At 47.3% G+C, this 14,333-nt stretch overlaps 6 protein-coding genes across 6 annotated transcripts; 1 reads left to right on the forward strand and 5 right to left on the reverse strand.

Moving 5' to 3' along the window:
• Window positions 1-565: 565 nt before the first annotated feature.
• Window positions 566-1,790, forward strand: FPOAC1_007447 (uncharacterized protein; the record flags this gene model as incomplete). The annotated part of the gene is made up of 6 exons (XM_044851910.1): window positions 566-694; window positions 866-895; window positions 945-1,013; window positions 1,064-1,127; window positions 1,178-1,695; window positions 1,743-1,790. The coding sequence occupies 6 exons, from the start codon at window positions 566-568 to the stop codon at window positions 1,788-1,790; spliced, it is 858 nt and encodes a 285-aa protein (XP_044704580.1).
• Window positions 1,791-2,302: 512 nt separating this feature from the next.
• On the reverse strand, window positions 2,303-4,084 carry FPOAC1_007448 (uncharacterized protein; the record flags this gene model as incomplete). Its single annotated transcript, XM_044851911.1, has 6 exons — window positions 2,303-2,541; window positions 2,591-3,361; window positions 3,422-3,464; window positions 3,512-3,663; window positions 3,714-3,882; window positions 3,932-4,084. The coding sequence occupies 6 exons, from the start codon at window positions 4,082-4,084 to the stop codon at window positions 2,303-2,305; spliced, it is 1,527 nt and encodes a 508-aa protein (XP_044704581.1).
• A 2,235-nt stretch (window positions 4,085-6,319) lies between these two features.
• FPOAC1_007449 (uncharacterized protein) lies at window positions 6,320-7,423 on the reverse strand (the record flags this gene model as incomplete). Its single annotated transcript, XM_044851912.1, has 1 exon — window positions 6,320-7,423. The coding sequence occupies one exon, from the start codon at window positions 7,421-7,423 to the stop codon at window positions 6,320-6,322; it is 1,104 nt and encodes a 367-aa protein (XP_044704582.1).
• A 1,817-nt stretch (window positions 7,424-9,240) lies between these two features.
• On the reverse strand, window positions 9,241-10,281 carry FPOAC1_007450 (uncharacterized protein; the record flags this gene model as incomplete). The annotated part of the gene is made up of 1 exon (XM_044851913.1): window positions 9,241-10,281. The coding sequence occupies one exon, from the start codon at window positions 10,279-10,281 to the stop codon at window positions 9,241-9,243; it is 1,041 nt and encodes a 346-aa protein (XP_044704583.1).
• A 622-nt stretch (window positions 10,282-10,903) lies between these two features.
• On the reverse strand, window positions 10,904-12,575 carry FPOAC1_007451 (uncharacterized protein; the record flags this gene model as incomplete). The annotated part of the gene is made up of 7 exons (XM_044851914.1): window positions 10,904-11,258; window positions 11,329-11,353; window positions 11,409-11,585; window positions 11,651-11,911; window positions 11,968-12,160; window positions 12,216-12,283; window positions 12,350-12,575. The coding sequence occupies 7 exons, from the start codon at window positions 12,573-12,575 to the stop codon at window positions 10,904-10,906; spliced, it is 1,305 nt and encodes a 434-aa protein (XP_044704584.1).
• Window positions 12,576-13,038: 463 nt separating this feature from the next.
• Window positions 13,039-14,271, reverse strand: FPOAC1_007452 (uncharacterized protein; the record flags this gene model as incomplete). Its single annotated transcript, XM_044851915.1, has 4 exons — window positions 13,039-13,071; window positions 13,122-14,102; window positions 14,156-14,198; window positions 14,255-14,271. The coding sequence occupies 4 exons, from the start codon at window positions 14,269-14,271 to the stop codon at window positions 13,039-13,041; spliced, it is 1,074 nt and encodes a 357-aa protein (XP_044704585.1).
• Window positions 14,272-14,333: the final 62 nt, after the last annotated feature.

Genomic DNA, 14,333 nt, shown 5'->3' on the forward strand with positions numbered 1-14,333 from the left:
TGTACCCTCTTGTTGCATTCCATCAAGTCTCCCACTCTACTAGATAGCAGCTGGGTTATGTGGATGGTTGTCCAATGACCAGGAGTCAACCACTTGCTGCAGATACGGAAATGATTGAAACAGTTTGCAGTATTAAAAAGGCCAGTCAAACTTCTGGTTATTCACGGGCTACAATTCTAGTCGAGTTCAGCATTCAAATTTCCTTGCCTCGAAGCTTCAGGTGCGCCAAACTTGAGGTTTATATTGCCTGAACTCTTTTGTATTTACTTTTACGCTCTTAGACTTGTCAGATTAGTACTACGTCTTAGAAATAGAAATTGATAGCTTCAACATGGCGGAGAGCTATGATACGTATCGTCGGGCTGGTTCCGGTGACTGAATGTCGAGTCGGAGGTTTTCCGTCAGTTGTCGGGGAGTTTCCTCACGTCTCAAACACCCCGCAATAGTCCAGTCGGAACGATGCCCTAGAAAGATGGCTGTCAATAGTATTAATGATCAGGAAAAGAACTCAAAACAACTTTTCCATTATTTTGCACATATCTCACGCTCAACGAAAACATTAAGCATGGCCTCCCAATCACACCCTGACTTTGACGAACTTCCCCTGGACAAGAAGGGCCCCCGAGGCAATGCATGGGGCCGTTGGGGTCCTGATGACCAACTTGGAACTTTGAACCATTTAAATGACCAAGTCGTAAGTCAGGCGGCGAGAGAAAATATCAAGATAGGCTCGAGATTGTCCTTGAAGTAAGCAGGTCCATGAGTTGGTTCTATGACAAAGGCTGACAAAGGTAGCTGGTCAATGACTGGAGCGTCGAATCCAAAGTTTGCTCGCAAAAACCTCCAACTGAATCTGATTAACAAGGCGCCATTGAAGCACGCACATGATGATGAGGTGAGCTGTTCGCCGAATATGGTAGTCTGTAGCTGACGTTTGATGTTAGTGGAGTTTCAACTCGCAATGTAGCTCTCAATGGGATGGCTTCAGACACTATGCTTATCAGAATGAAGCAGTAAGTTCTCAGTGATCACCGTAGTCTCAAGTGTCTAATAAGGTCACTAGCTATACTACATGGGTAGAACAGCAGGAGAATTCGCCGCCTCAGATCATCCAAACAGCATTCACCGTACGTATAATCTCACGTCATGAAGAAGACTCACGCTCATGTGTTTGCAGATGTTTCAGCCAAGGGAATAGCTGGACGCGCTGTATTTATTGACTGGTACTCCTGGGCTCTCGAGCAAGGGTACCAAATCGATGCCATGTCATTCTACGAGATCCCCTTTGAACAGATCATCGACACCCTCAAGTATCAAAACATGAGTCTCGACTCATTGCGAGCAGGTGACATTCTAGTCATACGCTTTGGATATCTGGCTCAGTACGGAAGCATGGACGATGCCAAGCGTGAGTATCTCAACGAGCTGTACAAAACGAAAAAGCCCGACAACATTGGTCTGAAGCCATCTAAAGAACTTCTCAAGTTTCTCTGGAACACCAAGATCGCTGCCATATGTGGTGATGCACGGTCCCTGGAGGTTTGGCCATGCAAAGACCTTGAATGGCATATGCATGAGTGGCTTCTGGCGGGTTGGGGTATGCCAATTGGTGAGCTCTTTTACCTTGAGGAGCTTTCAAAGAAGTGCAAAGAGCTGGGCAGGTATACATTCTTTCTTTCAAGTTCACCTATGAACGTAAGTGCTCTCCAATGAGTATCGTGGATATCGCTGACTGTGTTTAGGTGCCGGGAGCGGTTGCAAGCCCACCAAACGCCCTTGCTTTCTTTTGAGTTGGTATAGTATCTCCTGGGACAATGGTAGATAGAACACATCAATAGTAGCAACTACTTGAACAACCTATCACTGGTGTAAGCAAGATTTCAAGGGACTCGTACGTGACTGTTAGCCACGAAGAAAGGTCGGAAGGCGCCAGGAAGGGAGAAGAAGACGATAACTGGCTGTATATATATTGAGAATCCATTGTAATCATGTCCTCAAGATGGAGATTCAACTCTCACATCTTCTTAAACCAACTCGTGTTGTGAGGTGGTTGGTATTCTCTTATCTTGTTTATTTCGACCACTTAAGGGATTGCCTTCCAGCTTCATCAAGGTTATCAGCAACGGATAATATTCTCATATGGTATAGCAAGGCAGAACAACACGATGGTTTGTTCAACAGTGGAACATCTCTGTATCACATCTTTATTAACCCTCTAGTATACATGATGACAGATCAGGCAGCCATGACGCTTACTGCTATGGCACTGAACCTCTCCCTCACATCCAAACTACCTGAAATCTTACAGAGTATACTTGTACAGCGGGCTTCGCTCTCCCATAGCATCCAACTCTTCTTGTGAGTATTTCTGGCGGATCTCTACCTCAGAGAGACGAGCTCGGGCTTTGTTGGATCTCCAGAGAAGGAACTCCATAAGCAAAGCACAGGAAGCCCCTAGGCAGATGATGGCAAGAGCAGTACCGTAACCGGTAGGGTATTGGGGACCTTCGCTGTCAAGGAAGATGTTGGTGCCAATAATGCCTAAACATTGATCAGATGCGGTTTATATGGGAGATAAGGGGACACTTACTGCCAAGGTTTCCGGCTGCCAATAGCCAAGCAAGGCCGATGGATCGTTTCCAAGATGGAGCAAGATTGTTACCTGTCCAAGCGCTGATACCAGGAAGAAGTGGGTAGATGCCGACTTGAGCGAGAATAACACCGATGTACATGGCAGGGACATTGTTACCGACGTCCTTGGAAAAGTTGAACAGAACTGCCATGGCAATGAGTAACACTGTCATGGGTCCGACAATGAATGGCATTCGCCAGGCAAGTCGATCTGAGAACTTTCCGGTCAACCATGCGGCAATTCCACCACAGACGTATGGAGGCATGGTCAAAAGCTGAGCATTGGCAGTGGAGAAGCCGAGCTGCTTGATGATCTGGGGCATGGTGAATTTGAAGGCGGCGTTGGGAACAGAGTTGGCCCACGCTAGGATGATACCCATCATGACCTTCCAGTCTGTCATGGTCTGAAACAGAAGCTTCCACGAAAGCTTGTCGCCTTCCTCAGTGTTGGCCCGAACACCGGAAAGCCGGAGACGTAAGTCAACGTAGCGCTTCTCGTCGTCGGAAAGCCATTTTGCTCTCTCTGGAGTGTCGATGATGAGCAGGGGCATCACCAGACCAGCGGTCACTGTGACGGCTCCTTCGATGAGGAAAATCCATCGCCATCCAGCGATACCTCTTGCTCCATCGAGGCGAGCAATGCCGAATGCGAGAAGACCACTTAGCGCACCGGAAAAGGCGGAAGCCGTATAGAAAATGGCGAGTCGCTGCTGGAGCTCGTGTCTAGGGTCTAATAAGGATCCAACATCAGTTCAACTCATTGGATGACCTCAAAGATAGCTTGACTTACACCAACTGGATACGATAAAGACTGCGCCGGGAAAGAAACCAGCCTATTCCGGTGTCAGCTGAGTACATCAGGGATGTGAAGTGTACAAACCTCGAATACTCCGAGAACGACCCGACAAGCCACGAGACCATGGAAATTCTTGACGACGCCCATACAGGTCATGACAATTCCCCAACTGAGCACAAGGAATGACAACCAGATGCTGGCACGAACCTTCTTCAGAATGATGTTGGAAGGAACCTCTGCACCCGGTCAGTACAAGCCAAGAAGAACAATCAGTACCAGCACCTACCGAAGATGATGTACGGAACAAAGAAGATGGTACTAGCAATATTGTACTGGTTGCCAACGAGACCCAAATCCTTGTCCATTCCCTCAATTTTGGCGTTTCCGATGTTTCCTCGATCGATATGGGCTAGCAAATACAGAACAGCCATGATAGGGAGGAGTCTATAATCGATCTGTAACCGTTAGCGATAGCAAAAACCTTTAGAGAATATGGACTCGCACCTTTCTCACGACCTTCTTGCCTGCCTTGCCCTCATAGCCTCGCATAAAGTCGGCATCTTCAGGCAACAAGCCTTGATAGGCATCGGGAGCATGCTCGACAAATTTGTCGTCGACCTTGATAGGCTCGAGGCCTTTGCTGTTGTTCTGCTCCATCACTTTACGAAGGACGACAAGATAAGATGTCTTGGCTTGGCTTGTTTGTTTCCAAGTTGGAAGGAATATATAGATCAGAATAGCAAATACATGCCACCGCCTTCCAATGATCGGATTAACTCCAACGAACTAACCACTTCCCCAGCTTGTCCCCATGGGGTCCCCGCGCCTCTTTTTCCCAGCTAAGGAGGATCCTTACATGCTACAAGGTGAAAAAAGGATCCAAGTTTAGGATAAACAGCGTCGGGACGGGTCGATTGTCGCAGAACAAGACTAAACTTGGTCCTTTCGGCATATCTACTCGACTTTCTGACTCGTGGGAACTCCATCGAGTCATTGGTCCGCTATACGACATGGTCCTAGATGCGTCGGACTTTTTCCGTCATTGACGAAGTACTTTTGCAGGTACCATGCACAATGCTCGGTCTTAGATAATATGGTGCCGAACAACCAGACTTGATGCGTACAGTGCATCACAATTAGGTTCTTCGTGTCATAATCCTTTCGCTGGAGATTCTCCTAGACCGGATGACGGCACGAGCTCACTTTCATTTCAAGTTAGGGGCTTGACTGTGGATCGCAAGTTGACAAAATATTACTCGCACATGTATTATGGGAGACGTCCGATACAGAGGTTGGTGGGGTTGACCATTATCTTGTGATGTCCGGGTTGACAAGGCTGTTTCGCGTATCGGCATCGAAGAGGCTGAGGAATCAACATGAACTACGCTACTTAATTAAAGCGATGCAATAGTTGTGAATTGAATTGGAGACAACTCATGCGTATTCCTATGTGGCAGTGCGCTGGATAAAACGTGGAAAATTAGAACCCATCGCGAGACGACACTTGCGACCGTGTCGGCAAGGCCAGAAAGCCCAATTAATAGCCCGGCGATGGTCGCATGAACCAGAAAATGGGATAGTACTGGACGTGGAGTGGTACAGGAGAGGTGAGTAACCCAGAATCAACAGGGCATATTGGAGCGAATAATGGAGAAAACGAACCTCAACGCGTTGCAGTAAGATAGACAATAAAGTTGAACGTGAAAAAATACCCTAGTGACACTATCCTCGTTGGGATAAATGTCCGAGAGCAGTGGGAAGCGTTGCTGAGATGGTGGCCGTGATTGCAGGCCTTGGATGGGGAGATCGTGTTCAATGGGTTGTCGGGGACAATTATTGGCCATTGAGCGGGCAGTCATGCAGTCCATGTCCGCTAGAAGTACAGAAGAGACCATGGGGTGGAAACCCCGAACATCACTAGAATCGCTGATCACGATAGTCCACAACGAGAAAGCTGGACAATCCCGTCTGTACGACTCCAGGGTACAAACGGTATGAAGTCATGTCTACAAAGACCGTGAACAATTTTCGCCATTCACAACCAATGCGACAAGCATCAATCAGACTCGCTATGGAGCATCTATGGAGCGTCTACGCGTGGGACGGTGCGTTCTCGTCGGCTTTGCTGCCTGTAGGATGATATTTGGGAGAAAAACATGGGAACTTGAAACAGATGCATATTGACATTAATACAATTATATTTATCGTCGCTTGCAGATCAAAAACAAGTAAGGGTATGTGTGTATGTATATAGAAGAGATCCGATCGCAGGGCACGAACAGATCACTAACGTGACAAAATTTACCATACCGGTGCACTGCGCTATCGAGGATGGCGGGTAGAGGGACTCGACGCAGCCGTTCATGGTAGGCATGGATGGATTGTCGACAGCTTTCGCAGGTGTCGCAGGTGTCATGTCTCTTACGAGAGGAGACACGATGAAGGATCATCCGTCCCGAGGAAGGCAGGACGTGGGGGATCATTTCGATGTGCGATGGGCAACAATCGAATGGTCAAAGGTGATTGATGGCGCCAGCCTTGGTCGCAGAGCAAAAGTCTCCGCGTAACTAGACGTCAAGCTCACAAGGCCTTTGCAGGGTAACGCAAAGGGGGAGCGACAACGACCGGTAGGCTGAGGTAACGCTAGGCTGTAATGTCGGATACATGTACAGCTACGGGCGACGGCGTTGAGAGGGCATGGCGTGCCAGCATCGAGTCTTGGTATAGCGACCATGCAATCGGAGGATGGAAGCTAGCCCAAGAGGAACTCGCCCATGATACTGTCTAGGCTACGAAAAGCCCCTCGACAATTCGCACCACGGCTGCCCGGACTGCGTGGCAGATGGGCTACCGCGATGAATGTTCAGGTTTGATGAGTCTCCACGATGATGCTCAGCCCGTGAGACGCGTGATAATATCATCGTACACATCGCTGCGGACCTTATCAAGAAAGTCACGAGCCACGCCGTTCTCATCACGATGCTCCTGGATCGAATCAACCTTGGCATCGAGATCCTCAAGGTCATCACGTAACTCGACAAGCCTTGTATCGTATCCTTCCAACGTGTCTGTATTGTGCTTGTCTTGACCTTGAAGGTGCTCTACATCCTGTTTCAAGTCATCCAGGTTTTGATGAAACGTGGCGACTTGCTGACGGATTTGTTCGAGCGCTTCTCGCAGGGATGTATTCTCTTGCTTCAGATCTGACAGCTCATGCTGTACCGTTCGGTCGCGTTCGTCTCGTGCTTTGAGCTCGGCCCAAATCTCGGAAATCGCGTCGCTGCCTTTGCCTTGGCTTTCGCTATCGACTCGGCGACGTTTCTTCTCATTGATGGGGGGAGGCGGCGGCGGCGACTCGGTCTCGTGATAAGATGGGGGCGCGTCTTGGGTTTGCGTGATGTCGGCAAGGTCAACGAGCTTGGCTCCAGTACCGTGGTACATGCTCGCTAGATCATTTCGGAAGGGTGTCAAGCCACCTTGTTTCACGGCGTCGTGGATGAATTGGAGTTGTTCATTCGATAGCTTCTTGTCGTCTATATACACTATGAAAGCTTTTGCAGCGGAAAGTGTACGGATAGCATCGACGACTTTGCCTGACTGCGCTCGCGCTGGCGCCAGTGGTTCTTTCGCTGGGACAGGGACGAAGACCTGCAAAGGCTTCTTCATTCGAAACGCAAGGCGATTGATCCCGCTATTGAACTTTTCTTTCACCTCGTCTGGTGGTGTTGTGGCAGGTGCAAGCTCGAACGATGCAATGAACGAAGGATGAATGGACATTGTGATAGACGTGATGCCTTCCACACCCTTCAAATTGACGGGGATACGCAGTTCGAACAGGGCGCTGCCGAGTTCGTTCAAACGAGTCTTGAGTGTGATGTCGTCAATCTTGGGATCTGGCTTGGCCAGATAATGTGTCGCGCCGTCGCTGTCGCATTCCCACTCGAGGACGATGGGTACGGTTTCGTCAATTGGACATGGCGTAGTTGAAGCGGACATTCTGGTGGGAGTCGGAAAAACTGCGCTAGACTTGAGGGGATACAGGAATAAATAGCCTCAGTGTAGGATCTAAATAACATAACCTGGCCTAATGCTTTCGTCTCTCAGGCCTCGACCGGCCAGCGTTTGTGATGCCTCGAGACTGTAATATATCATCAGTAACAACTACCAAGATACGCACCTGCAGACCTCAACAGAACACGGACAAAGAGACCCAGACTCGTCGACAGGCAACCTGCTAATCCTCAGCACGCTGCAAGATCAAGCAAGTCCCTTCTGCAGAACCCGGTCCTTCCAACAAAAAGGCAAGGCCTCGTTTGAAGGGTAGGAGTTGGCAATTATAACGCCCACAGCGACGAGTATCCGGATATTTGAACGCGTACGTGAAGGGGCTGTATCGTTCGAGTATTGGCGATGGAGTCAACACGGCACGGCACGGATGAAGAGCACCAGGTTCGCTGACAGGCAATCTAGTAGTCTCCAGCACGCTGCAAGACTAGTTCGATGGTTTCCAGCACGCTGCGAAACCAAAGAGATCCCTTCTACAAGCCCCGAATGTTCCAACGAAGGGGTAGGCGGCGCGCGCACGCTCGTTCGATGGGTACAGATCGGAATTTTAATCGGTTGTAGCGCGAGTCGGCCGGTGTCTTCTTCCGCGCACTTGAACCAGAAGAAATGACCTATTTGCTCTCCAGAACTCTGCGAGGGCAATCAGGTCGCTTCTCGTGATGTGGCGCCGTGTCGGTGATTGAATGAGGGTGATGATGATGAATGCAAGGCTGGGGAAGAGAATGAGCGTGAAGACACGATATGTGGGTCTTGGTCACGTGACACTAGTTCATCAATCGACCGAGAACAATGTAGTGTCACACGACAAACAGAATAAAAGAATGAATTGAACAAGATTAGATGGTGGAATTAATTATGGCAATAGAGATCTTGGGAGAATAATATTTGTAAAGTGACCTCAAGTTGTGAGAAGGAAGGGTCACGGGGAGGAAACAGACAAGACTAAATTAGTAAGTCACATTGCGCCTGTCACATCAGTGTGCCTTGAGCAATTTATTTCTGTACCCAAATATTGGGGCCAAGCTCCCAGTATTGACGGAATGAAGCAACCAAGACACCTCTCGAATATAACCACCATTGTCTCCGTTGCGACCTATCTAGCTACGCGATGGAACAGTGGATGGCTTATCCAAATCTGCATAACCTTACATCCGGCGTTGCTTCCAGTAACATTGAATAATGATTTTCAAGGAGGAAGATTCGTGGAGGGATTCTTAGGCCTACATGGAGCTGGACACTATAGTGTCGGTGGCGATAACTCTGATCTCTACTCTTCGCCTAACGATCCTAACTTTTTCCTTCATCGCTTATGGTGGATCGCATCTACTGGATTTGGCAAACTCTTCACCCTAAGCAGGCCAACGATATCGCAGGCACTCTAACAGTGTCTAGCAACCCTCCGAGTAGAAACGCTCTTAAGACTGGGAGCCAACGCTCGCTATATTACCATTGGTGACGCACTTAACACACCTGGCGGCTCGCCTCTCTGCTATATTTATTTGTAGTACAAGACAGACAATGGTTAGCTAGTTTCAGTTTCTAAATAACAACCTCGATTTTCTGGCTCTCTTACTCGAGATGATTCGTCATTGTAAAGTCATGTTCACTAGGTACGTTTTACAATACCAGCTAGAGCGCCATTCAGACTCATGTGAACGTTTATAAGCAACTACTACGTAATAACGATTTGCCAGAATCCAGTACATATTGCGGTCTCTTCCACTACTATGTGTCCATTGACTACATGTTCATTCGAATCTTTCCTCGCTGGGAATGTTAACAGACCAATCCCGGGTGATGATTAAACTGCCATCTGTTCCTAGCTGCTTCAGAAGGTCAATATATCCATCATTCTCATGATACTCAAGCGAACCGACCCGCGATAGTGAAATGGCTTCGTTGCGATGAATTTGACAAAGAGTCAGTCGCCAGTCTGAGGCATCCCCTCTCATTTTACAACGACCACAGCCCAAATTCGAAAAGAATGTACCTAGGTTGGGACCTGAGAAGGGCTTTCCCAACTTTGGGTGTACCTTTATTAGAGCCTCTACCAATTTCCATTTTTTAGACTTGAATGCCTGTTCAAAGCTAAGACAGAAACTTTCATTGGGGAACCGCACGAGGCGCTTTGCCGACTGCAAGTAGAACTTGACCACGTCGTCAGCTGCAGGCACGTTAATTCTTGATTCTATGGTATCTCTTAACATCTGCTCCGAGATGTCAAAGATGGAAGCGTTGTATGTGATTCGATCAGATTCGGAAAGAGTTAGATTCTGGACAATTGTAGACAAGTGCTGTCTCATCGCTTGGTTTGAGGTTTGGTACGCCCACCGCAGTCCGCTTGTGAGCAAACCTCGCAGCTCATCAAGGCCAAACCCTATTTCTTGCGCATGTGCTATGACATTCTTACGGCCAAGTATGTCAAGAAGTGGCTGTGGCTCGCGAGGACGATAAGTGGGCAAGATGGACTCTATACTCTCCACTTGGCAATCGAGTATACTCTTTCCACTGACAGTTCTGGCCCTCAGCAGATCGAGCTCTGTCAAATCGAATTCTTGACTGAGCAGCTCTAGCCCTTTCTTGGTAAGCTCACCCCTATAAACCCCGACGAATATCTGGAGCAGAGGCCAGGAGCTCCTCCTGTATCCATCAACAAGAACCACATGGAGATCGGCATAGACACCTCTCTCCTTGAGGCCTTTCGAGCAACCGCAAGACGTCTGAGAATATCTATGAAGAGCTGGCCAGACCTGAATGCCATCGCGTATGTATTTCTCTATACATACCATAACAGGATAATGAGGTTGATGTCGTAGGACCTCCGTAATGCAGTTTCTAGGACATTCAAAATGCCCTTCGTTCAGAAAGAATGAAACCCATTTTCCACCGAGCCGGATATACGACTCGTCTTGTCCAATACTTGCAGTAATTGCGACAGCTTGACACAGCAAATCATGGTTTCCAATGCTATTGCAGGACAGCAGTAATTTGACTTTTCCATATGTGTCTTTGTGCACGACAAGATCCGACAAAAACTCAAACGGCTACACTTCCGGTCACGGTGCAAAACCTTCAGGTCACGGTGTAGGCCTGACCGATAAGGCCAATAAGAGCTGATAAGCCGGATAAGGTTAGACTATGCCTATTTCAGCTAGATCTCTCTTTTTTCCTTAGAATTTAATTATCTCTTTACCTTTCAATAGAGGCTAGATATATATATATAAATAATTTCTTTTTTTCCTTCTCTTTACTTTTCTTTTTCTCTTTTTTAAGATATCTTTTTTCTTTATCTATTATATACATTTTTCTAATTTTTTAGACTGAAAAATAAACTTACTAGGATTTAAAGAGACTAAAAAGAAAAAGTAATATAATTGGCTATCTACTGCCCCACACTGTGACATAAAGGTTCTACACCGTGACCGGAAGTGTAGCCAACTCAAACAGTCCCCGTCGCTCTTCTGCGTTGCACTCATCGATGCCGTCCAGGACTATGAACCACTTTTCAACAATTCCCATAGAACGACGGTATAGGTTTTTCAGTGATTCGCGGGAGTAGCATTGGTCTCTAGCCAGCTCTAAATCGCTATATATATTCTCTCTTTCAATGAGTTTGGATAAGGAGGGGCGCGAGACTAATTGAGAGACTAGTGACCGGAGGATAGTATCACAGTCGAGACTCGCAGAGTCATCAAAGCGGGAGAAGAAGAAAGAGACGACTTCGGATTCACTTTGACTGTCATTAATGAATTCGATGATGCGGGATCTGAACAATTAGTACTACTAGTCAAAGGTCGAAGCCTCTTGAGTGATGTCAAATGCCCGACAGAACTTACGATAAGATTGTTTTCCCGGATCCAACTAAATACCATGTCATTCACATTTCTTCTTGGGAAGTTCAAAACAATTGACTCACTCTTGCCTGTGACATGCAAAACGGGTGCCTCTTTTAGAGCATACCAGTCTTTAAATTCCTGTGTCTCAAATATCCAAAACGCGGTCTGTAGATGGCGTTTGTTCCGAGTACTATTCAAATTTGTGATGTTTCGATTGTAATTACTCAATTCTTCAAGAGCTTGATGTTGCTTTTGTCCTGTATCATAACATTAGCCAGCAAGATTCAGGTGCACAGTGGTCTGAACAGGCATTATGACATACCAGTGGAGGCTTTTCTGAAGTCTTTCCTGACTTTGCTCAACTGGTTCCAATTCTGTGACAAGCTTGAAACTACTAGACTTCGATTTTCAGACGCCTCTTCTCGTTCCTTGTTTTGCATCTCCTGCTCATGACGGTCGGTCTTGGCTTTCACAAGTTCTATGTCGCGCTGGACATCTTCTGCCTTCACCTTGACGGTATCGATGTACGGTCGCATCTCTGACTGGAACGAGCTTGTGAAAGCTTTAGCAATTTGAGTCATTGCTATAGAGATGTTAGATCGGCCTCAAACTGCCAAAACACTCCAAGGTCATAAGTACTTAATCGATGTGCCAAGGCAACAATTTTCTCACAACACGTGATAATAGCAGTATTGAATCCACAAATCGAGTCTCGTAATTCCGTAGAGTTTTGGTACAACATTTGATATTCAGAGAATCTGGCATAGAGACTACTGAATCCATGTAGAAGCTCCACGAAGGATTCAAAGTATGAGATGAAATTACTAAGTATCTAGACAACAAATCATTAACATCGTATCCGATGGATTAGATAGCGGATTAGTTACCAGAAAGGTCAATTTGACAGACCCCCATATCAAGGCCGCCAGCTCTGGGTTTGAAGACACGAAAGCATCTATAGCTGGAAAGAATTGCTGAATTGTTTGGAGAAACGACGACAGCCTTGTCGCAACGCTCTTACCTCTCCGCGTTGGATCAGAGCGGTCAAGCTCAGCTGTGAATATGATGACGGCCTGAATATCGTGCGTGGTTGTTTTCAGTCTCTGCAGCCTGATTCTCTCATTGTCTTGTAGGTGGGCCTGGAACCGGGCAACTGCAGTTTCAAGTTCTACCACAGCGTCTGTTCTAGGCCTTCCAGTAACTCTATTGAGAATGGATTGCGAAACAAGGGATTGAGATTGTTCCATGGCTAATCGAAGCCATTAGAAAATTACGTGTATGGCTGACAAGGCTGAGCGATTGTTGCTAGGATTATAAATTGCAGTTTGAAATCAACCAACAACAATTGCTATGAGACCCGCCATCGTACCGGCACGTGACCTTGAAGAAATGGTTGCTGAAGCTCAAAGAAAGCGACCAGCTTCAATAGCTTGTGTATATGCACAGTTGAGCTGTCGAATCATTCTGTTATAGTTTATTCTGAAACTGTACATTTGTCTATATAGCATATCATAACAGTGATCCTAGCACATACGACCAAAGGTAGTGGAAAATACGGGATCCCGTCCGCTCTCCCATAGTCAAGCCACTAACCGGCGGATTAGTAGTTGGGTCGGTGACGACCAGCGAATCCCCGCTGTTGTATGTATCCTTTTGGTATTTACTTGATTTTTTTGGCTGTTTATCAGTACCTCCATCGTATCTATGATCCTATGGGAACTGAATAACCAGCTTTCCAGATGTCTGCAAACGTCAGTAATTCCAATCATAAAGCAACAGGAGAAGATACATACCTTGGAGAATCTCTCTGCTAGATCTTCTATATCATCGAAGCTGACTGTCTGAACGATAGGCTTAACAACACCTCTTTGCACAAACTCCAGAGCCTCGAGAGTTTCAGTCCTGGTCCCCACCAATGTTCCGATAAGCTTGATTCCTCGATCTATGAGAGTCAACGGATGTAGGCTTATTGCTTGATCGGGGGGCGGTATTCCCACACAAACGAGAGTACCAAAGACAGCAACAAGATCAAGAGCGTTTTGATATGCTTTGCCTGATCCAGCTGTAACAATGACCGCTTTCGCCCCAGCATCGTAGGGGGTCAGCTTCTTCAACCTTTCTGGTGTATCGGGACTTGAGCCATCAAAATAAGCGTCGGCGCCCATCCTCATACAGAATTCTTCCGCAGGGCCAACATCGACTGCTGCCACTCGGTATCCCATAGCCTTGGCATACTGTATTCCAAGACCACCTACTCCGCCACCTGCTCCCATAATGGCCACCCATTCTCCCGGTGTAGCCTCGCAAGCCTTCAAAGCCTTGTACGCAGTGACGCCCCCGCATAGTATAGGCGCTACAAGCTCATCGGGTATATTGGTGTCATCCGGGAGATTCAAGACGTATCGACTAGGAACAAGACAGTGCTCAGCAAATGTGCCATCCCATTTCCTTCCTGAGTTTTGCTGTTCTAAACAACGAACTTCGCCGCCGGGTTGGCGACAGCAGGAACATTGTCCACAGACGTCTCGTACCCAAGCAATGCCGACACGGTCACCCACTTTGACAGTGGATGGATCTACACCAGAGCCGATTTGTACGACACTACCTACTCCTTCGTGGCCGAGGATGTCACGACACGAACCTAGGTAGCCACCCGCAAGAGCCATGTCGGTGCCGCAAACGCCAGTAGCTGAGAGTTTAACGAGAATTTCCCATGGTTGTGGTTTGGGGATCGGGGTATCTTGAATGTCGAATTTGAAACTTGTGTCGGAGCGCTGTTGCAGGGTGTCAGTCCTCGATACTAACAAAAGTGGGGAGTAAGTCTTACAGTCACAACGGCAGCTCGGTGATGGCCCTCCATAGTTCTTGATCTAAATTTTGGGATTATGTGAAAGTTGACAATAGAAGAAGTCAAGGCAGAGGATACCGATCCAATATCATCATTATTCGATATATCGGGCAGGCCATCGACTTAAAATACCATTCAACCCCTGTCGTCTCTGAAT

This window comes from Fusarium poae, chromosome 3 (assembly GCF_019609905.1).
Source record: "Fusarium poae strain DAOMC 252244 chromosome 3, whole genome shotgun sequence".
NCBI classification, from domain to species: domain Eukaryota; kingdom Fungi; phylum Ascomycota; class Sordariomycetes; order Hypocreales; family Nectriaceae; genus Fusarium; species Fusarium poae.